This window comes from Falco biarmicus, chromosome W, assembly GCF_023638135.1.
Source record: "Falco biarmicus isolate bFalBia1 chromosome W, bFalBia1.pri, whole genome shotgun sequence".
Lineage (NCBI taxonomy): Eukaryota > Metazoa > Chordata > Aves > Falconiformes > Falconidae > Falco > Falco biarmicus.
The window spans coordinates 19,211,463-19,230,471 of NC_079310.1; the positions used below are offsets into that span (position 1 = coordinate 19,211,463).

A 19,009-nucleotide genomic window follows, 5' to 3' on the forward strand; every position below is an offset into this window, starting at 1 on the left:
ATATATATATGAATATATATGTTTCCCATCATAATTTTATAACTATATTTTAATTATGTTAAGTATAAATATTGGTATTAGAATAATTACAAGACTGTCTAGAACATGTGGATAAGTACCATTTTAGGCACCAGCTCAAGAGAACACTGAAGTATATATTTACAGTTGATCATAAATGCCTTAAGTTAGAGATTACCATAATATTTTGTAAACTTATTTAGCATATTTCATTGCTGTTTCCTGTTTTTTATTGTGTTCTCATTCATCATAGAAAGTTTTTTGGTCTTGGAAAAAAGTAGATTCTTTTTGCTTTCCACATTAAGTGAACTGTTATATGACGAAAAAATATTACATAAAATTTATGCTATAAATCATGAGCATGACAGGGAGATGCTGATGTAATATTTTTGCTTAAAATTTTGCTTATTTCATTTTTATTAACAGCTATGAAATCTAAGATTATGTTTTGACACTATATGCTGCAAATAGTGAATTACTGCTTTTATAGTAAAACTTGTTTTAAGAAGTAAATAAAGATATTTAACTAGAGTTCTATACTGAAGGGCTTGTAGTGAAATCCACTTTAGTTTTGAAGATATTCCTGTGGACGGTTTCTTGTGAAGATGAATAGATGAAACATGGGCCACAATAGATTGTAAAAGTCAGAATTTGCTAGTAAGAGCAATTTTGTTAAAGGACAGTCAGTTAAGCTTATGTTTGTGTTACAGTGATGAGAATAAACAGATTTAACCTGAAATGACATAATATATTTTGTACAGTATACAATGGAAATCACTTTTTTTAATTCCATGTATAACTAACAGTGCTTTCAAGTCAAGGTTGAACAGAGTATCTAAAAGATATTTTCATGACCTTTATTGATCAACAAATACCAGTAAACAGAACTACTAAAAAAACATGCCCTTGGTGAGTTTTTTTCCCTATTGTGTTTTTGAGACATTAGAATTACTAATCTATATTTTGATGATAAACATAAAATATACTGTATACAACTGAGGTATACTGTGCTATTTTTTCTCAAAAATATGGAAATTCATGCAGTGCATGTCAAGCACTGAAGATAAATTAGCAAGTCGAAATCACCTGATTAAAATTAGGATCTTAATCTGCTTGCTTAAGCATATTAGAAAGGAATTATATACAATTTTTCAATTAAAAGTCCTTGCAAGGCAAGGCTTGCAAGGCAGTTATTGCTCTGATGGCCTGGAACCTGGTTCTGACAGGACCCTGAGGTGTTCCTGTCTCATGGGACCAAAATTCATGCATCCTCCAGCATATGATTAATGCATTTATGTGATGTGGGTTTCAATATTGAAAACTGGCTGATTCTGGTTAGTTGTTTTTTAAGATGACCTTACAGGGCTTTTTTTGTAAGCTGCCTTGTTTTACTCTTCCCATACAAGCAATGCCATAATTTGTCAGCACTGGAAGAATTTCACATTCGTGTAGACGTATAATCATACTTATTAAAAGACAATTCCTATGTACTGAAGATGATTCCTATGTATGAGCAGTGAGCGCTCAGTATATAAACAATAATTTTAGTCAGCTCTAAATGTAATATTGCTTGTGTGTGTGTATATGAGGGAATGCTTAAAAATTATTTTTAACCGTCTGCTGTAATCAGAACAATTCTGTTTACACGTGGAAGAAATGACACCTATTTCAATGGAGTGGTCATCTTCCTTCTCCCTAGCTATATCTACTTTTTGTCAGTTACTAGACTGGATCAATAACCTCTCAGATTGTGTCATAGAGTATTACTTGTGAGAGAATTGCTGTAGTCAGTTCAGTGCAAAATGAAAAGAAACAAAGTCTGGAACAATGGCTGGCTATAAATTAACAAGTAATTATTGTGACATGGAAAGCTATACTATGGTTTTTTGGCATTGCAGTGTTTATATAATGTCTCCCATGTTTATCTTTGTGCTAGATCACTTTTTCTGAAACTATTTTGCAAATGCAGATTCCCTTTTGGGAATCCTTTATGCTGACACCTTCCCCTCCTCAGACAAGATGGTAGCAAGTTAGTTCCTCCAAGGCAGAAGACCGAAGTCCCAGTAATAATTGTTTGCCTTTAATTGTCAGCAGTTAATATTGGCAGTTAATATTGTCCAAGAAGTAAAATTTGTAACCTTTCCAAAAGCTTCAGTGTAGAGTTTGAGAAACACTACTACAAATGATCAATTACAAATCAATTACTTTAATGTATATAAACCTACAAGTAGAAACTAATTACTTTATTCACAATTTTAATAGACCCTTCTAGCAACCATTCTGTAATTAGAACTACATTTATCACAATTTATCAGTTGTTTTTGTCAATACTTTTCATATAAATGTGTATTTAATGTATACTAGTGAAGATTTTTAATATAACAAAACCACAGGTTTTGCTTAACTTCTGATATACTTTGTGCAGTTTTCACTTTTAAGCACTTCATATTTAAGGGAGCTTATGGAAACTACATCTGGTGATTCCTTCCTTTTTCTTAAATTAACTTCAGACTGATAGGTTGAGGAGAATAGCTGATAGCTGCATTTTGTTTGGTCTTGCATCCCTAATAACAGATTACTGACATTTCTCTCTCTTGTCTCATTGTCTGTCTGTCTGTCTGTTTCTCTAGGAGGAGATTTCCTGTCCTTTTTAAGAAAAAAGAAGGATGAGCTAAAACCCAAACAGTTAGTGAAATTTTCACTAGATGCTGCTTCTGGTATGGCATATCTTGAAGCTAAAAACTGTATACATAGGTAAGGAAGTCATTTATTTTCAGTATTGTAATTTTGATCACTTGAACTGCTAGCAAGTTAAATGTATAGTGGCAATGAATTTTAGTGCCAATGAATCATAGCAATCTATGCATCTTAAGTCCTCCCTGAAATTTTAAGATACTTGCATAGCCAATACAGAAGTTAAGGTATGTTTGTAGTGTGTTTCAGGGAAATCCACCGATATCTCAGATGATCAAGGGAGAGAAGCTGGAGTTCTATATATTAAAACATTATTAATTGTCTTGACTGCTTTCTCTGCAATATTGAAGATGATCAGGTCTTATGATTTTGGGGTACATTATATTCCTTATTGTTGTTTCTTCCACAGATTGACTCTGTTCTGTAGCTGCTTAACTCTGTGTATCAAAAGGAATGTAAATTTTTCTTTAAAAAAAAAAAATTAAAATTATCTCAAAATAACACAGTATATAACCCATATGGCTAAAATATGAGACAGAAACATGATGATAATCCCCTTTCCAGAGGAAATTATAAAATAACATTTTCATTTATAATACTGATTATTTCCAGTTTGCTTTTTTAAACATTTGTAGCTAAACTCTGTGCCACTTAACTTAAAAAATCAGCCCATTTCATACTTAGCAAAGTTTTAATGAGAGCTGAACAGCATTTCTCTTAGGTTTTTATCACAACTGAGTTGTTCTACATGCTGCCGGTCAAGAAGTAGGTTTATCTTTAAACATATTCTTCCAACAAGAATAAGTTTAAAACCTATTTATAAAATATTATAGTATTATTGTAAGTATCATTTATATGTTTTTACTAGATTTTTTTGTGTTTGACTTGATTTAAGGATACTTAAATAAAATAGTTATGCTGTTTATAAATTATTCTGAAGAACAAATTAATTGAAACACTTCTGCTAGACCATAATATATAAGTAGAACTGAAGAAAAAACCCCCATACTTACTATGTAAAACTGTAGAATATTCCTTATAGGAAATCCCAGAAAAGTATTCTAAGCAACATGGGGGAAAATATAATTGAAGTCACAGCATTCTGTCATGGTAGAATGCATTTTTGCCTGACTGTTAAGAAAATAATGGCATACAAATCAAATCAATTAACAGCATTAGTGATTTTTACTATCTTCACAAACACTGTAGTATTTACTCATTTCTTTAACTGTTGTATCCATGTTTGATGAGAAGGGCCTATTTAGATCTCATGTTCTTAGAAAATAAAATAAAGGGGAAAAGAAATATGTAAACTCTATTGGAAGTGTATTGTGTTATGTCTTACTTGGTAATTATGATTACTGAAAAAGAGTACTGCATTTATTCATTAAACGGTAATGTGACACCTGTAAAATATAAACAATTTTAGAAACGATTATTTTTTGAGAAGTGCTATTTCCCCTTCCTCCCCCTTTAAATTCTGTAAAAAGCATTCTGTTGCTCATCTGTCTTAATTAGTACTGGTCTAGTTAGTATGGCCTCAAAATACCTGTGAGACAGATACTGGCAGTTAGCATTGAATAGGAATAGATATTTTTCTGCTATTTAGAGTAAACTTTAAAGACTCACTTATAATACTACTCATTACATCAACTGCTGTCTCTCAACTATATTATATCCATGATGGCTTGTGGATGAACTGTATAGTGATTGTGCTAAAACAGCTTATGATAATGGTTAATGTCCTTTTTTAATTGCTATTTTCCTCTAACTTCTGTCTTCATAAGTTTTTTGTTATTTTTTGTTTTAAAGGTATATTTGAAAAGAATAATTTGCATTTCAAATAATCCATTTCAGAGAGAACATGTATGTAGCAAAGTCTTACCTTATGAGGGTTTCATTATGATAAATTTAGAAAGCTGAATGCAAATATGTCATGTGGGTCTAAAGCCAGGAAATAGAACTGTAATATAATTTTCTGTTTTCTTAGTACTGCAGACTTTGCCAGTGCACACAGCCTGGGTTACACATACTGTGGTATACATGGGGGGAAAAAGGTCTTTCCCTTTTGTTTACCTTTTAACTTTCAGAATCACAAAAATTGTTTATTATTATCACGGATTATCACAGAAGTTTATGATAGAGAGCTGCCACTTTCCTTTAAAGGTAGAAACAAAATTTTTAATAAACATATTCTGGAGAAAGTTGCAGTTTCAAAACATAACCAAGTAGTCAATATCTTCAGGAACACTGCTTACTTTTATGAAACACAGTTTAATAAATCAAAATATGCATTTCCAGTATTATTTTAACAATCTTATTTTCTAGGATATTTAAGATTTTTCAGACTTCTATGGTTGAGCATAGTGTATGCTTATATTTATGAGCTAATTTTCTGAATTTGATAGGAAAATATAATGAAAAAAATTGAATCATGATGACAAACAACCAAGTTTAGTGATTTTTAGTAGTAATGCTATAGGCACTACATAATTATTGGGGCTTTTTTGATTTACTAACACAAGTTAATTGGCAAATGCTCACTCTAGGAAAGTATCTCATGAAATTTTAAAATATGTTTTACCAAAGACTAAATTGCATTTTATTAAGATCAGCATACATAAAATTTTCTAGGTATGTTCTCTGTTTGAAATGTTGAGGAGCTTGAACATTTGCCCAGTATTTCTGGCCACCCTGGGGAATGATTGGAGATCCTGTTGTCTAGAAACCTTGGATATGTCTGCCACAGAAGTACAGAATGTTTATTACTTGCTATGTACTTTGAACCTATTGCACACTACTGAGTGCAGCACTCTGGTGCTATGCTGTGATTATATTAAATACAAGAGTGACAGACTACCAGGGAAAAGTCACACTCTCTAATGTTTTGTAAGAAAGCTCTTAGGTATATAGGACTCATCCTCATTAGAGTTTCAGCCACTCCTTACTTGAGCACTGAAGGTGCAACTGTGTGACTGTATGGTCTGTACAAGGAATATGGGAGACCTTGTTCCCTCCTTTACGGGTCAGGTAAAACAATGATGCAATCTAGTCATGGGTAAATTTAATGTTGAGACTGTGTAGATTAGAATGGAACAACTTAATTTATACTAGGAAGAAGATTTAGCATTATGAAAAAAAGAAAAAAAACATTTTAAAAGAACAAGAAACACTTGTTTGTCAGAAAATTCATCAACTAAAAGTAGTTCCTTAGAGAAAACAAAAAAGGTAAGAAAATTAGAGGGAAAAAAGACTAAGCAGCAGAGTTATTACTTTTTTTTTTAATTAACAGACAAAAAGCTTTGATTACTGTTTTAGCCAAGAAAAAAGGACCTTAAATAATACTTAATTAGAAGTGGCTTCTGTTGTGTAGGTTGCAATAAAAAAGTTGTTTTGCTACTATGCTATGCAGTACCCCTATTTGTTTTAAAAATCTGTTTGGAACCCTTGTGTAGGGTTTGTTTGTTGGGGGTTTTGGGGTTTTTTTAGTAATTTAGGTGACATTTATAGTAGCATGTGCATTTGGTTTGCTATTAATGTGAAACTAAGACTGCTCAGCAGCTTCTTAAAATTATTTTCATGCCACTTTTTAGTTATAGTACACTGGCTATACTTAGTTTTTATATTTTAAAGTTATATTTAAATTTGATCTGGATTTTTAAAATTGCCAATTCAGTCATGCTTTTGCTTAGTCTTTCAGCAGTTGAGACAGTGCAACAACTAATCTGCTCTCTGTTTTCTATTTTCATGTGTGCTATGGTATTTTAGTAGGTGCAGATATAAAGTTTAAATTTGTCAGGCTTAGGACACTTAATGTACATGAATGATTCTTTGATCTGCATTTTCATCTCATCTAGATTCCAGGAAGCACTAGGTTTTTGCTCTCTCTTTGTGCTAATTAAAAAGCAGAAATCAGCGGGCTTAAATAAGGAAAGCTGCATGAATAAATGTTATTAAAAGAAATAAAATGAGTGGCTAAAGATATACAAAAGTATGCAGTTATTTCATCTCCATTTAATTGTTTGACAAATTGTTTCTTGCTTTCATTTTTAAAACATTCCATTGTTTATATGGTTCCATTTTTTTTCTCTTAAATAGAAACACAAAATTAGCATAGAGATGTGATGATAATTTATGTTATCATTCTGAGTGATAATCTCATGGGTCAATAAAGACAGTTTAATAAGTGAAGGAGAAAAAGCAAGTGATGCAAAGGCAATCACTCACTACCTCCCACCAGCAGACCAATGCCCAGCTAATCTCTGAGAAACAGCTACTCTATAAAAAATCTTCCCTTCCACCACCACCCCTCCAGTTTTATTGCTGAGCATGACATTATATGGTATGGAATATCAATTTGGTCAGTTCAGGTCAGCTGTCCTGGCTGTGTCCCCTCCCAATCTCTTGTTCACCCCAGCCTACTCCCTGAGGGGGCAGAGTGAGAAAGAGAGAAGGCCTTGACACTGTGCAAGCACTGTTCAGAAATAGCTAAAACATTGGTGTGTTATCAACACTGTTTTAGTCACAAATATAAAACACAGCAACATACAGGCTGTTATGAAGAAAATTAACTCCATCCCAGCCACACCCAGTAAAATCTCCACCCTTTAATTCCATACCATTTGCATCATGTTCAGGTCCTACAGTATTCAATAAATTCTCATCAACCACCACCACACCCTTCCTTGTCCTTTGACATATGCACAGGTATCATTCCCTTAGTCTATAGGGCCATCCCCATTCAAATGTCCATTCGGTTCATTTAGTCCATGACTTGGGCTCCATCTGTTGCAATGGTCATTCAGAACAGAAAAGATGGTGTATTGTGTTGGGATTGTTGGGAGCTGAATCAGCTCAGGTTGCATCACTGCTGCACTTGCTTGGTTCCTTATGAGGTTCATCCTCCATTGGTTCAGAAGGCTCCTGCTGTAGTACTTCTAACATACAACTATGGCATTGTACAACTCAAATCATGGGTTATTTTCACCAATGGACCCTTTCTGACCACTATTTTTCCTCACACTGCACGTATAGGAGCTTCTAGGTTTGAGTTAGGTGCGCTGGCTCACTTCATGTTCTCCCTGTGGTCATGCAGATAAAACCAAGGGCTCATGATTCCCTTTCCTTTGATAGGAAAAGACAGACTCCATGCAACACAATAGCTGAGATGCTGGCCTGTATGGGTGAGGAGGAAGATCTGTTGGAACAGTTGATATAGCTGAGACAGGCCTGTAGGGTTGGGGAGGAAGAGAGATTAGAGAATCTAATTGCTGGAGCTGTCAGGCTAGTCTATCCACATTTGGTGCCTCAATCTGTCCAATCTATTATTACTAGGGTTCTGGCGTATAACATTGGTACATTCCATACACCTTCCACCACATGAACCACATGCACTGGACATCATCCAGATCTTTGGAGGCCTGGTTGTTGTCCAGGTTGCTGTAGATTACCTCCACCACCGCTAATTCCCTCAGATACTGGACACCTCCCTTTGCTATAGAGTATTTGCCTTGACAGTTTACAAGATCTTCCTTGAAGGGATACCTTGCCTTCATGCTTGACAGGAGCTGCCTCTAGAGGCTGTGGATTGTCGCCCTTCTTCCGATTGCCTTTGTTGTTTCCCAAGTGCCTAGTGATGGATCCCAGCTGCCAGTCTTCATTACTCTCTAATTCCTGACTGTTGGTGCCAATAACCCAGCATCAGAGCAACCAGGTGATAATTTTCTGGTCTCAATGATGGCTGTAATCTTTCCATATATCTTGCAGCTCACTCAGGGATAGGGACTGGGTGGTTTCTGACGTGTTTGATTTCTGTCTCTTCCCTCTCTTGTTCTTTCAGGTGTTCTGCTGCAGAACAGGCTGCCTCTTCTGATTCTTCTTCCTGTTCCCTCTCAGGAGGAGCTTCTTCCTCCCTTACTAAACAAGTCGACTTCCACTTCCATTGTTTCTTGAATATAGGAGCAACTGTTATAGTTGATGGTTGGGTCTCAGATTCTGTTTGTAAGGCCTCATATCCAGAGACCATCTCACCTACACATACACAAGCTCTGTAGGTGCAGGCCAGACCCCAGCACAGTGTAAGAAGTTGTATCTCTTTGGTATAGGCAGGGCATCCTTTCTTCAAGTGTTCTGCCACTTCAACAGGACTCCATGCCTGTTGGGGAGTTAAGTCCCACACCATTGGAAGTGAAAACTGGTCTAGGCTCCTGCCCAAATTCTCCAAGCACCTTGCCACCCATGATCAGACTATCTCAGAGCACATCCCTGTGTGTCATTCCCAACTAGTTGGTTAACCTTAGGAAAAACTGAAATCATTCACGACACACACCAATACGAGCATTCTGGGATGTTCAAGAAACTGAAGACCATTGTAACAAGGCAGAAGCATCTACCCCAGAGAAGAAGGGGGAGGTGCCTTTATCATAGCTCTCCCAGGTAAAGCAAAACAGAGTGATAAACAGCACAGCAAACAGCAAAAGCCAAAAGCAGCCATTAACAAGCCCTGGATTTTTATGCACAGCAAGAGCGGGAGAACATCACGGAGCAGGTGAGGGAACAAATAAGCCAGTGTCATGAACAAACAAGTCAACATTGCAAACAGCAACAGCAATTAACAGATAAACAGGTCTAATAATTATAAATTCAGTCTAGTGCACTCTGATCAAATTTGTCTTTATCTCCAACCTCTCGAGCCCTGCTAGCATCTAAGCCCCCACCCACTCACTTGGTCACTCCCTTGCAGTAGGATGGGGGAGAGAACCAGAAGTGCAAAAACAAGAAAAACTCATGGGTTGAGATAAAGATAGTTTAATAAGTGAAGGAAAAAAGAGAAAAAAATCAAAAGATGCAAAGGCAGTCATTCACTACCTCGCACCAGCAGATCGATGCCCAGCCAATCTCCGAGCAACAGCTACCTTGTAAAAACTCCCCCCCACACACCCCTTTTATTGCTGAACATGACATTATATAGTATGGAATATCCCTTTGGTCAGTTCTGGTCAGCTATCCTGGCTGTGTCCCCTCCCAATCTCTTGCTCACCCCAGCCTACTCCCCGAGGGGGCAGAGTGAGAAAGAGAGAAGGCCTTGACACTGTGCAAGCACTGTTCAGAAATAGCTAAAACATTGGTGTGTTATCAACACTGTTTTAGTCACAAATCCAAAACACAGCAACATACAGGCTACTATAAAGAAAGTTAGCTCCATCCCAACCACACCCACTACAATAAGGTTAGCATAGACATGTGATAATCTCTGGTTCAATAAGCATTTATGACTGATCCTTTCCAGTATTTGATTGCATATGTTGAATGCATCTGTCCATAATTTACTTTTAGCTCCCAAAGCAACCCTGTGGCAATACAGGAGAAAAGATGAAGGTATGTTATACAGAGAATTTGAATATATGTTGTTTTATTTTGCCCTCTCCTTACCCACCATCATCTCTTAATGAAAATAAATCAAATTATTATTGAGTAAAATATTTTAACATCAATAGAAGCAGTTATATTTTTTTTCTGTTTTTATTATTTGATAGTCAGTAAAACTTCATAAAATCAACGGAACAGTTAGGTTTTGAAAATATTATTTCTGTATGAATTTTTCCAGTTGTATCTACAAGTAAAACATATATGATTCTAATTGAAACTAGCAGAAATACTTTTTTCTTTTAATTACTTTGTGCATTAACAGTGTTTTGTACATTTCCACTGTTTTACTTGAGAAGTAAATTGATTTTTCCCGTGGAAGGGGTTTACAAACAAATTAAGAACCAGCTTACTTTTTAAAATAATGTAAACAAAATTCAAGATGAATTATTATAAATATGCTATTATAAAAGTTTGAATCTTAAAAGTAGTCAATTAATAAACATTCCCAGAGCCAGTTTTTCACTGAAGTTTTCATCAATATCCTTCAACTATTCCTTTGCCAGATATAGCATAAAGTTGGTATCAGATTCAAATTACTTATTTTCCTTATAGACACCATACATGTGAGAAGATTGGTACTATCGTGGCTTAACCCCAACCAGCAACTAAGCACCACACAGCCACTCACTCATTCCTCCCCCAGTGGGATGGGGGAGACAATCAGAAGAATAAAATTGAGAAAATTCATGGGTTGAGATAAAGACAATTTAATAGGTAAAGCAAAAGCTGCACACACAAGCAAAGTAAAACAAGGAATTCATTCACTGCTTCCCATCAGCAGGCCATCTCCAGGAAAGCAGGACTCTATCATGCGTAACGGTTACTTGGGAAGACAAACATCATAATTCCAAATGTGTCTCCCCCTTCATTCTTCTTCCCCCAGCTTTTATTGCTGAGCATGACATCATATGGTATGGAATATCCCTTTGGTCATTTGGTGGGTTGGAGTGAGAAGTAGAAAAGGCCTTGAGTCTGTGTAAGCACTGCTCAGCAATAACTAAAACAACCCTGTATTATCAACACTGTTTCCAGCACAAATCCAAAACATAGCCCCATACTAGTTACTATGAAGAAAATTAGCTATACCCCAGCCAAAACCTGCACTAGTACAAACAGCAATCAATCTATATTCCTTACTCAGGCTTTCCTTTCAGTCACTAGAGTTAATGTTCTGGAAGCCTCTCATATCTTGAATTAAAGACTTATTCAATGGTAAAATGATTGAGTTCTGTGGTCCAGTTCTTCCATATATTTATTCAAATTACTACTGCTTCTTTTTTTGTATTCTGTGGCGAGATGATCAAGCTCTTTGATCCAGTTCTTCCATATCATTATTCATATTACTACTGCTTCTTTTTTACTTAGTCTGAATCTTTTCTTTCTCCCTGGACTAGTGGTTCAGTTGCTACACGAAGAATGCGTTCCTATTCAGCTTAGTGTAGATCCTGTTCAGTTTAGTATATTGGTAGGGATCTAACTCTCTTGGGAAATAGGAGGTGACGGTTTAAACTCCAAAGTTGAGCAGGTATCCTTCCTAAGTTGGTGGAGGAACTTTCCTGCTTGATTTCTGTACCTCATCTTGTAGAAGATAGGAGCTAAATACATGTCTGTGCCTAGTGCCTCATTTTGGCTGACTCCAAGCAATTCAGTAGAATAGCTGTTTTATTTCTGTTCTAAAGTACCTTATTGTCCTCAAGCACAACATGATTCTTTGAATACTACATTTCCTCCTGGGGCAGAAAGTGTGTAAAAGTTGGTATTGCAATACCCAAGATCTTTATTGTAGTTTCTGTAATTTTCTGTGCTGGTGATGACTATGAAGAAAGACTACATTTCCATGGAATGAGTTTGCCTTTCTATTAATTACATAAACTCATTAAGGTTTATTGTTCAAGCTGTAATTTCTTAAAAGAATATATCTACTCCCATAATTCATAAAATATCCTGAGGGATTATTAATGACTTCATAAAAGAAAGCAGTAGTGGAAGAAATATTAAATTTATTATTAAATTAATGTTTTATTATTTCTTTAGATAAGTATTATACAAACTTAAGTTGCAGATCCTCAGAAAATTTGTTAGTCTTTTCTGTCTCTATACTTCTGTGTACACTTATTGTCATTATTAATTAGCTTTTTATGATTCATTCAGCAATGCATGTAAAAAATTAAATTATCACGCAAAGTTCCTTTTCTGTACCTTTTTCCATAGCTAGAAAACATTTAATCATTTATTCCTCAATCAAAATATTCTATACTATTGATGGTTAATAATAATAGTTGATCATGCTTCAGCCAATAATTCTTTCAGAGAATTATTGTCAGTGGTATGGTTGAAACAGCACATAAATGTAATAAATAAGGCTTAATTTTTAATTATTCATAAGATGATGTCTTGGATTTATCTAAAATAATGTTTCAAAGCATAATGTTTTTTACAATATAAACATTTAAAAAAATATCCATTCTGTTTGAAATCAAAACTGCAAATGTATACTTTGATGAAAGAACTGTTACTTTCTGTTGGCTGCTTAACATAGGTATGTTGCTTAAAAAAGGCAACCACAAATTTATTCACTCTCATATCTATAAAAGCATTTTTAGTCAAATTTTGAATCTGATTGCCACATTGCAGTACCATGTACTGAGCTTTCATTTCTTACTATGCATATCCTTTATGAAAACTTCTTTATCGCCTCTTACCTAATTACTTTTTTTTTCACTAAGACAGGATTTCATCTGACTTTATTAGATGCAGTTATAACATTACAGTTTTTACACCGGTTGTTGATTATTTTCAATTTGGTCTATTAATCCTAAAATCTATTAATTGAAGAGCTATTACAAATGCATTACATTTACGTGGAGAAATGACACAGACTTACAGCAAGTATACAGGAAGGCTGCAGAAGCCCTCTTTCTCCTAGCCCTATTGTGGGTGGCTGAATTTCTCTATGCTAACTCTTTCCAAAGAAAATAGATTTCAAGAGCAGCTCTTGGAACTCCTAGTCGTTGCTAAGCAAAACAAGGAAGTGTTGACTGTTGACAAAACAATGATGCTGCTCCCCTCTCCACATCACTTGTCACTGATTCTAGTGCAACAAAGGAACACTGCACCCATCTAAAGGCTGCCGTGTGCGCTGATGCTCTGCTAATGCTGTACCAAGGTGTTTGGAGTCTTCAGTCTGTTTCTGTGCTCCAAGGGAGCGATGCTATTGAGGTAGTCTTTCTGAACAAGAACCTTAATTCATTAGTGGCTATTAAAAATACATTATGGACCTTAACATTTATTTTAACCTGAATTAGACAATATGAATATGTCAGTGCTCCGCAATGCTCCAGAAAATTATTTTTTGTAGTTTTCATGCTATTGTGAGCACTTTGAAGTGTGGTAATTCCAACCCTATAATAATTAACATGGTGCTCTTTGACTGTTGTCATCTAGGGAGAGAGAGATGCAGGTGAACACTGTTCCATTTAATTCTGTTTGCCATATAGCAATGGACTGGAGTATCATAGACCAGGTTTCAGGTTTTAAAAATAGATGTACTTGTAATATCTTACTGGAAATTATTGGTTTTAATCAGATAATTTGAAATGATGCTGTTGATAAACTTTTGCTGTACTTCTCAGGGATCAGCTCAACAAAATAACATTTCATTTGTTTTTTCTTCCCTTTATGAGCTCTCCCTATATTTACTGTGTCTTTCATTGTAAGTAACACTGAAAAAAGTTGTTCTGTTAATACAGTTCCAATTTGCTTACTTCCTCAACATTTAAACTACTGAGTTGTATAATTTCTAGTCATTCATTAATCATTTTAATCTTCTGGTTGAAAATTTTTCCTGTTCAACCAATTTCCTTTACAAATAACATGAAGAGCCAAACAGTTAAATATTCACTATCTGAAGTATTTAAACTTTTGGCAGCACAATGCTGCATTGTAATCTGTGTCTAAACAGAAGTATGCATGCTAAGTTAGTATCTTATTTTAAAGTTCATGTACTATGTAGTGACATGAATCTCTAAAACAGTTTATGTCTGCTATGCATCTAATGAATATAAAATTCAGGAAAACATTCTAAATATTTTCACATTTTAGCATTAAATTTTACTTTTATAATTGTTTATATATAGTCTAACTAGATTAAATTTAGGAAGATAATCATTGGCTGAAACAAATTTTTTGCAGTCTGCCTACTTTCTGTGTAATCAGTCTGTACTGCTCACACGACCTTCCATCCTTTTCCAGGGGCTCCTCTCACGGAAGCCTGTTTCAGCAGAAAATTCCGTCATTGCTTATAGAACCATAAAGTTGGTCTCTCCATGCTTTAGAGGAAAAAGATTTTTAACAAGTACTTTTTATGTGGAAAGAGGCTAAAGACCTTTTTTAATTTAAGTAATTTGAATGCCTTTATTAAAAGTTTACATTGGTATCTCTGTTAGAGATTATTCAGTTGCAGCGGTTCATGCTTTGCAACCTGCAAAACATCTCATCTACAAATTGATCTGGTCTTCACAACAAAAGTGTCTCTATTTCACAGCTCAATACTATCTTTATCAGGATTACCCTTTAGTCTCTTAATGTCATTGAGGGCCTTTATAAACATATTGTAATTTATCTGGGTTCTCTAAATCTGAAAGTGAATATTCAGAAACTTCACCCAATGCCTGCTCCTACATCTGAAGGTAATAGGTTGGATACCAGTATTCCTTTCTCAGGTTAGTCTTCATGACTAACTGTGGTGGGTTAACCTTGGCTGGCTGCCAGGTGTCCACTAAGCCACTCTCTCACTCCCCCTCCTCAGCAGGACGGGGGAGGAAAATAAGATGAAAAAACTCATGGGTCAGGATAAGGACAGGGAGATCGTTTACCAATTATTGGCACAGGCAAACCAGACTTGAGCTGGGGAAGTTTATTTTCATTTATTCCCAGTTAAAAATAGAGCAGGATAGTGAGAAACAAAAGCAAAACTAAAACACTTCCCCCCTCCCCCCCCCCCCCCCCCCCCCCCTTCTTCCTAGGCTGAACTTCACTCCTGACTCTTCTACCTCCTCCCACCCTGAGCAGTGCAGGGGGATGGGGAATGGGAGCTGTGATCAGTTCATAACACTTCATCTCTGCCACTCTTTTCTCTTTTCCCCTGCTCCAGCATGGGGTCCCTCCCATGGGATACAGTCCTTCACAAACTTCTCCAATGTGGCTCCTTCACACTGGCTGCAGTTCTTCAACAATTGCTCCAGCATAGGTCCTTTCCACAGGGTACAGTCCCTCAAGATAAGACTGCTCCTGCATGGGTCCTCCATGGGCCGCATTTCCTGCCAGAAAACCTGCTCCTGCATGGGCTCCTCTGTGGGCTGCAGGGTGGATATCTGCTCTGACATGGTCCTCCATGCTCTGCAGAGGGACAACCTGTGCCATCATGGTCTTCACAGTGGGCTGCAGGGGAATCTGCTCTGGTGACTGGAGCTCCTCCTCCTCCTTCTTCACTGACCTAGGTGCCTGTAGAATTGTTTCATTTTTTTCTCATTCCTCTCTCAGCTGTTTTGCAGGGGTTTCTTAACCTTTTAACAATATATTATCACAGATATGCCACTAGTGTCACTGATTGGCTCAGCTTTAGCCAGTGGCAGGTCCATTTTGGAGCTCTCTGGAACTGGCTGTTGCTAACATGGGGCCAGCCCCTGGTGTCTTCTCACAGAAGCCACCACTGCAGCACACACACACACCCCCCACTACTAAAACCTTGCCAGGTAAACCCATTACACTAACAAAACTCATTATGCATACAAATTAGTTTTGGTCTTAAGTTTAAAAAAAATTAAAAAATAATCTGTCCCTTTTGGAGCATCTGTCTGCATGTATCTACGTGACTTCCCGTGGCAAACTTTTGGATGAGAAGGCTTCAGATGTTTTTCTTGGTCTAATGACTGAAAGTCTGCTACACAATGGTTATGTAGGTTTCTGCCCCATATCCCTGCACTGGTGGCTAATTCTGTATTGTATTTGCATAGGAAAGTCCTTTCGTTTTCATAACCCTGTCCAGAATGGCAGTCTCTAATACTGCTCTTGTGGTTCAGAGAGATGAGTCGCCTAGTAACACGTGCAAGTTATCAATGTCACAGAGCTCAGAGTTCTGACAACTCAGAGCTTGTCATGTCTTCCTTCTGTTCATCTTGAAACAGCATATTCAGATAATCACAGATGACATTATCCATATGTCCTGGTTTTGGCTGGTATAGAGTTAATCCTCTTCCTAATAGCTGGTACAGTGCTGTGTTTTTTTCATCAAAAGGCAGGGAAGTGCAGTTTCAAGAGGAAGTTTTAATCTAAATCTTTCAGAATTGTGTCTTCCCAGACACAAATCTTTTTTCCTCAAAGATGAAGTGTCTGAAATTCTACTGTAACAGAGGCCAGCTCTTTGATCAATATAAAATGCATTCTTGATGCCATGTTCAGAAGCACTGGTGCATATTTTCCACCCCACCCCCTCCCCCCCTCCCCACACACATACCTTCACTGATAAGGCAAGACCAAGGATCAAGGAACTCCTCAATCTAGTTTGTCTCACATGATTTTCTTTTGGGGACCTTCAGAGTGTCTAATTTCAGTTTATTCCTAACAGTTGAATACTCATCATACTATGAATACTAATCACCTGGCTGCTTGATATCTGTGGAATTGCCAGTTCCAGTCACACTTCCATTGAGAATCATATTTTTCCTAATCTTGTAGGAGTTGTTTTGTCTTTGGAAAGATCATCCTTTAGTCTTTATCAAATAGGGAAACTGTGAATTTTCCTTTAGGTACTGTGTTGCAGAGTACAACGGAAACACTTGCAGTCTGACTATACTTACAGACAAGGACTCAAAGAAGAGACATTATTTCTTTACTTCTGACTGCTCTGTTGGGTTGTACATGCAGTCACAACTGTAATTCCACTCTTCTTCAGTCCTCCCTAATCTTGGGAGTCTTTGGTTGAGAGAAATTTAGATGAAGGAGAATACTTTGTTCCTTCTATTACTGCATGAATTGCACATTAGAGTGCAATGAGGCTCACCATTGATATGGATATTGCTAAGTTTAAAAATCAATTCCATACAAAGCATGAAGGTACAGCTGTATTTTTGCACTAATAATGCTAATTCATCATTTCCTAACTTTTAAGTGTTCAACTTTGCAACTTGTCTGTACAAATAATATTCCCGAGTTTAAAATGTGGCAGTCAACTGCAGAAGTATTATATTGCAATATTTACTACAGTCCTGCATTTTGGACAAAGTTTGAAATCTGAAAAATGTTACCATCTGATAGCTGGTATGGGGCAAATAATTTCACTTTCTATGTAGATGTTTACATCACAAAACCCCACCATCACATGAGCCTTTAATTAGCACCCTGGTAAACAAATCAGAAGTAGTACTGAGAATTGCAGAGCACAGCCCAGAAACAGCATTACATTGGAGGCACACTAAAAATTTGGAGTCTGGGTTTGCTTTGCCTTATGTTGCAATAAGAAGCAGGTAGGAGGAGAGTATAGTTGTAGTGCTTCTTATCTTAACTGTAATATCTTTTTATTTTCTAAATCTTTTGTTAACAATGAAACACAATATCTTCTAATGTTTTTCAAAAAGGAAATACACATAAATAGGTTGTTGACAATTAGATTTGGTATTTTTTATGGAGCTCACATATATTAGAGGTATAAAGTTGACTAATTCTTTTACTGTTTTATCTTAATTTAAAAAACAAAGTGAGGTAATTACAGATATCAGACTAAAAATGAACAACTGGACATAAATATTTTCAAGGGTTTTTTTCTGCAACTTACAATTGTCTCCACTATCACATTGGTAAATGTGGTTTGATCCTAGAGTAATCCATTTACAGTTAAACTTGAATCAGTTCTGAAATGGTAGTTCTGATTGTCTGAAATGTTATTTTAGCAACACAATTGTTTTTTTCTTTAATGTGCTTGTGTAATTCTGATCTGAAAGTATTAAGGAGAAAAATATAGGAAATGTAAGCATTCAAACCCATTAAATTCAATACTGCAAATGTGTACTCTAAACTCGGTAAAACAGAATACTGAATTCTAAACATACTATAATGTAAGCAGATGTGCCTTATGATGAAGAGCTGCTTCTGAATACAAAGTGAACTTCCTTCAAATGTATTGCAAGTTTCCCTAAGTTATTAATAATCTCCAAATTTTGGCATGGCAAAATAAGAAAAGATTTTAAAAGGGAGAGAGAAGAATAGTTTTCCAATGAAAACTGTGTATTCATTGCTTGGGTTGGTACTGCTTCCTCTGGTGTGCTTTGTTTGAAATTCATTGCATTTGCTTAAAAGCAAATTAGTTATGTCCCACATCTCAGATTTAGCTTTGCCACAGCTGCAGAAATAGTTCAGAAGGCTTCTGATTTCAGTAGCGATGCATGGGTTCAGATGATCAGAGTATGATGTAAAGTAATATCTGAATATATTTATGTCTGAATCAGGCTCAGTGCTGCAGTCCTGTTACCAGAGATGTCAGTGATCACAGTGTGTAGGAAATATATATTTTAGTTGTGGCTTTTTGGTGTTATATAAATAAACAATTGATTGTGTATTATTATATTAAAATAATGTTTGTTGCATTAGTGGTAGAACTCGAAGTTCTGTTGTCTTTTATAATGCCACATTTCTTTCATCACCTGCTGTTTGTGAACAAACCTTTCTTCAACCTAAGTTTGTGACAAATAGGACAGATCTTACTTGCTATTGGGAATTTCAGCAATAAAAATCTTTGCAAATTGCTACACTCATTAAATTTTAAATTATCAAGACATCTATTAATAAAACTGCAAAGCAAAGTTGTGGTTTAACT

At 36.0% G+C, this 19,009-nt stretch overlaps 1 protein-coding gene across 5 annotated transcripts in view; it reads left to right on the plus strand.

Moving 5' to 3' along the window:
- Positions 1-19,009, plus strand: part of LOC130141965 (tyrosine-protein kinase Fer-like) — a 224,729-nt gene that overhangs the window by 172,632 nt on the left and 33,088 nt on the right. For all 5 annotated transcript variants that reach the window (XM_056323318.1, XM_056323319.1, XM_056323317.1 and 2 more), the window contains one exon: positions 2,649-2,772. In XM_056323318.1, coding sequence (XP_056179293.1) covers positions 2,649-2,772 — 124 coding nt within the window. The remainder of the gene's footprint in view (positions 1-2,648; positions 2,773-19,009) is intronic.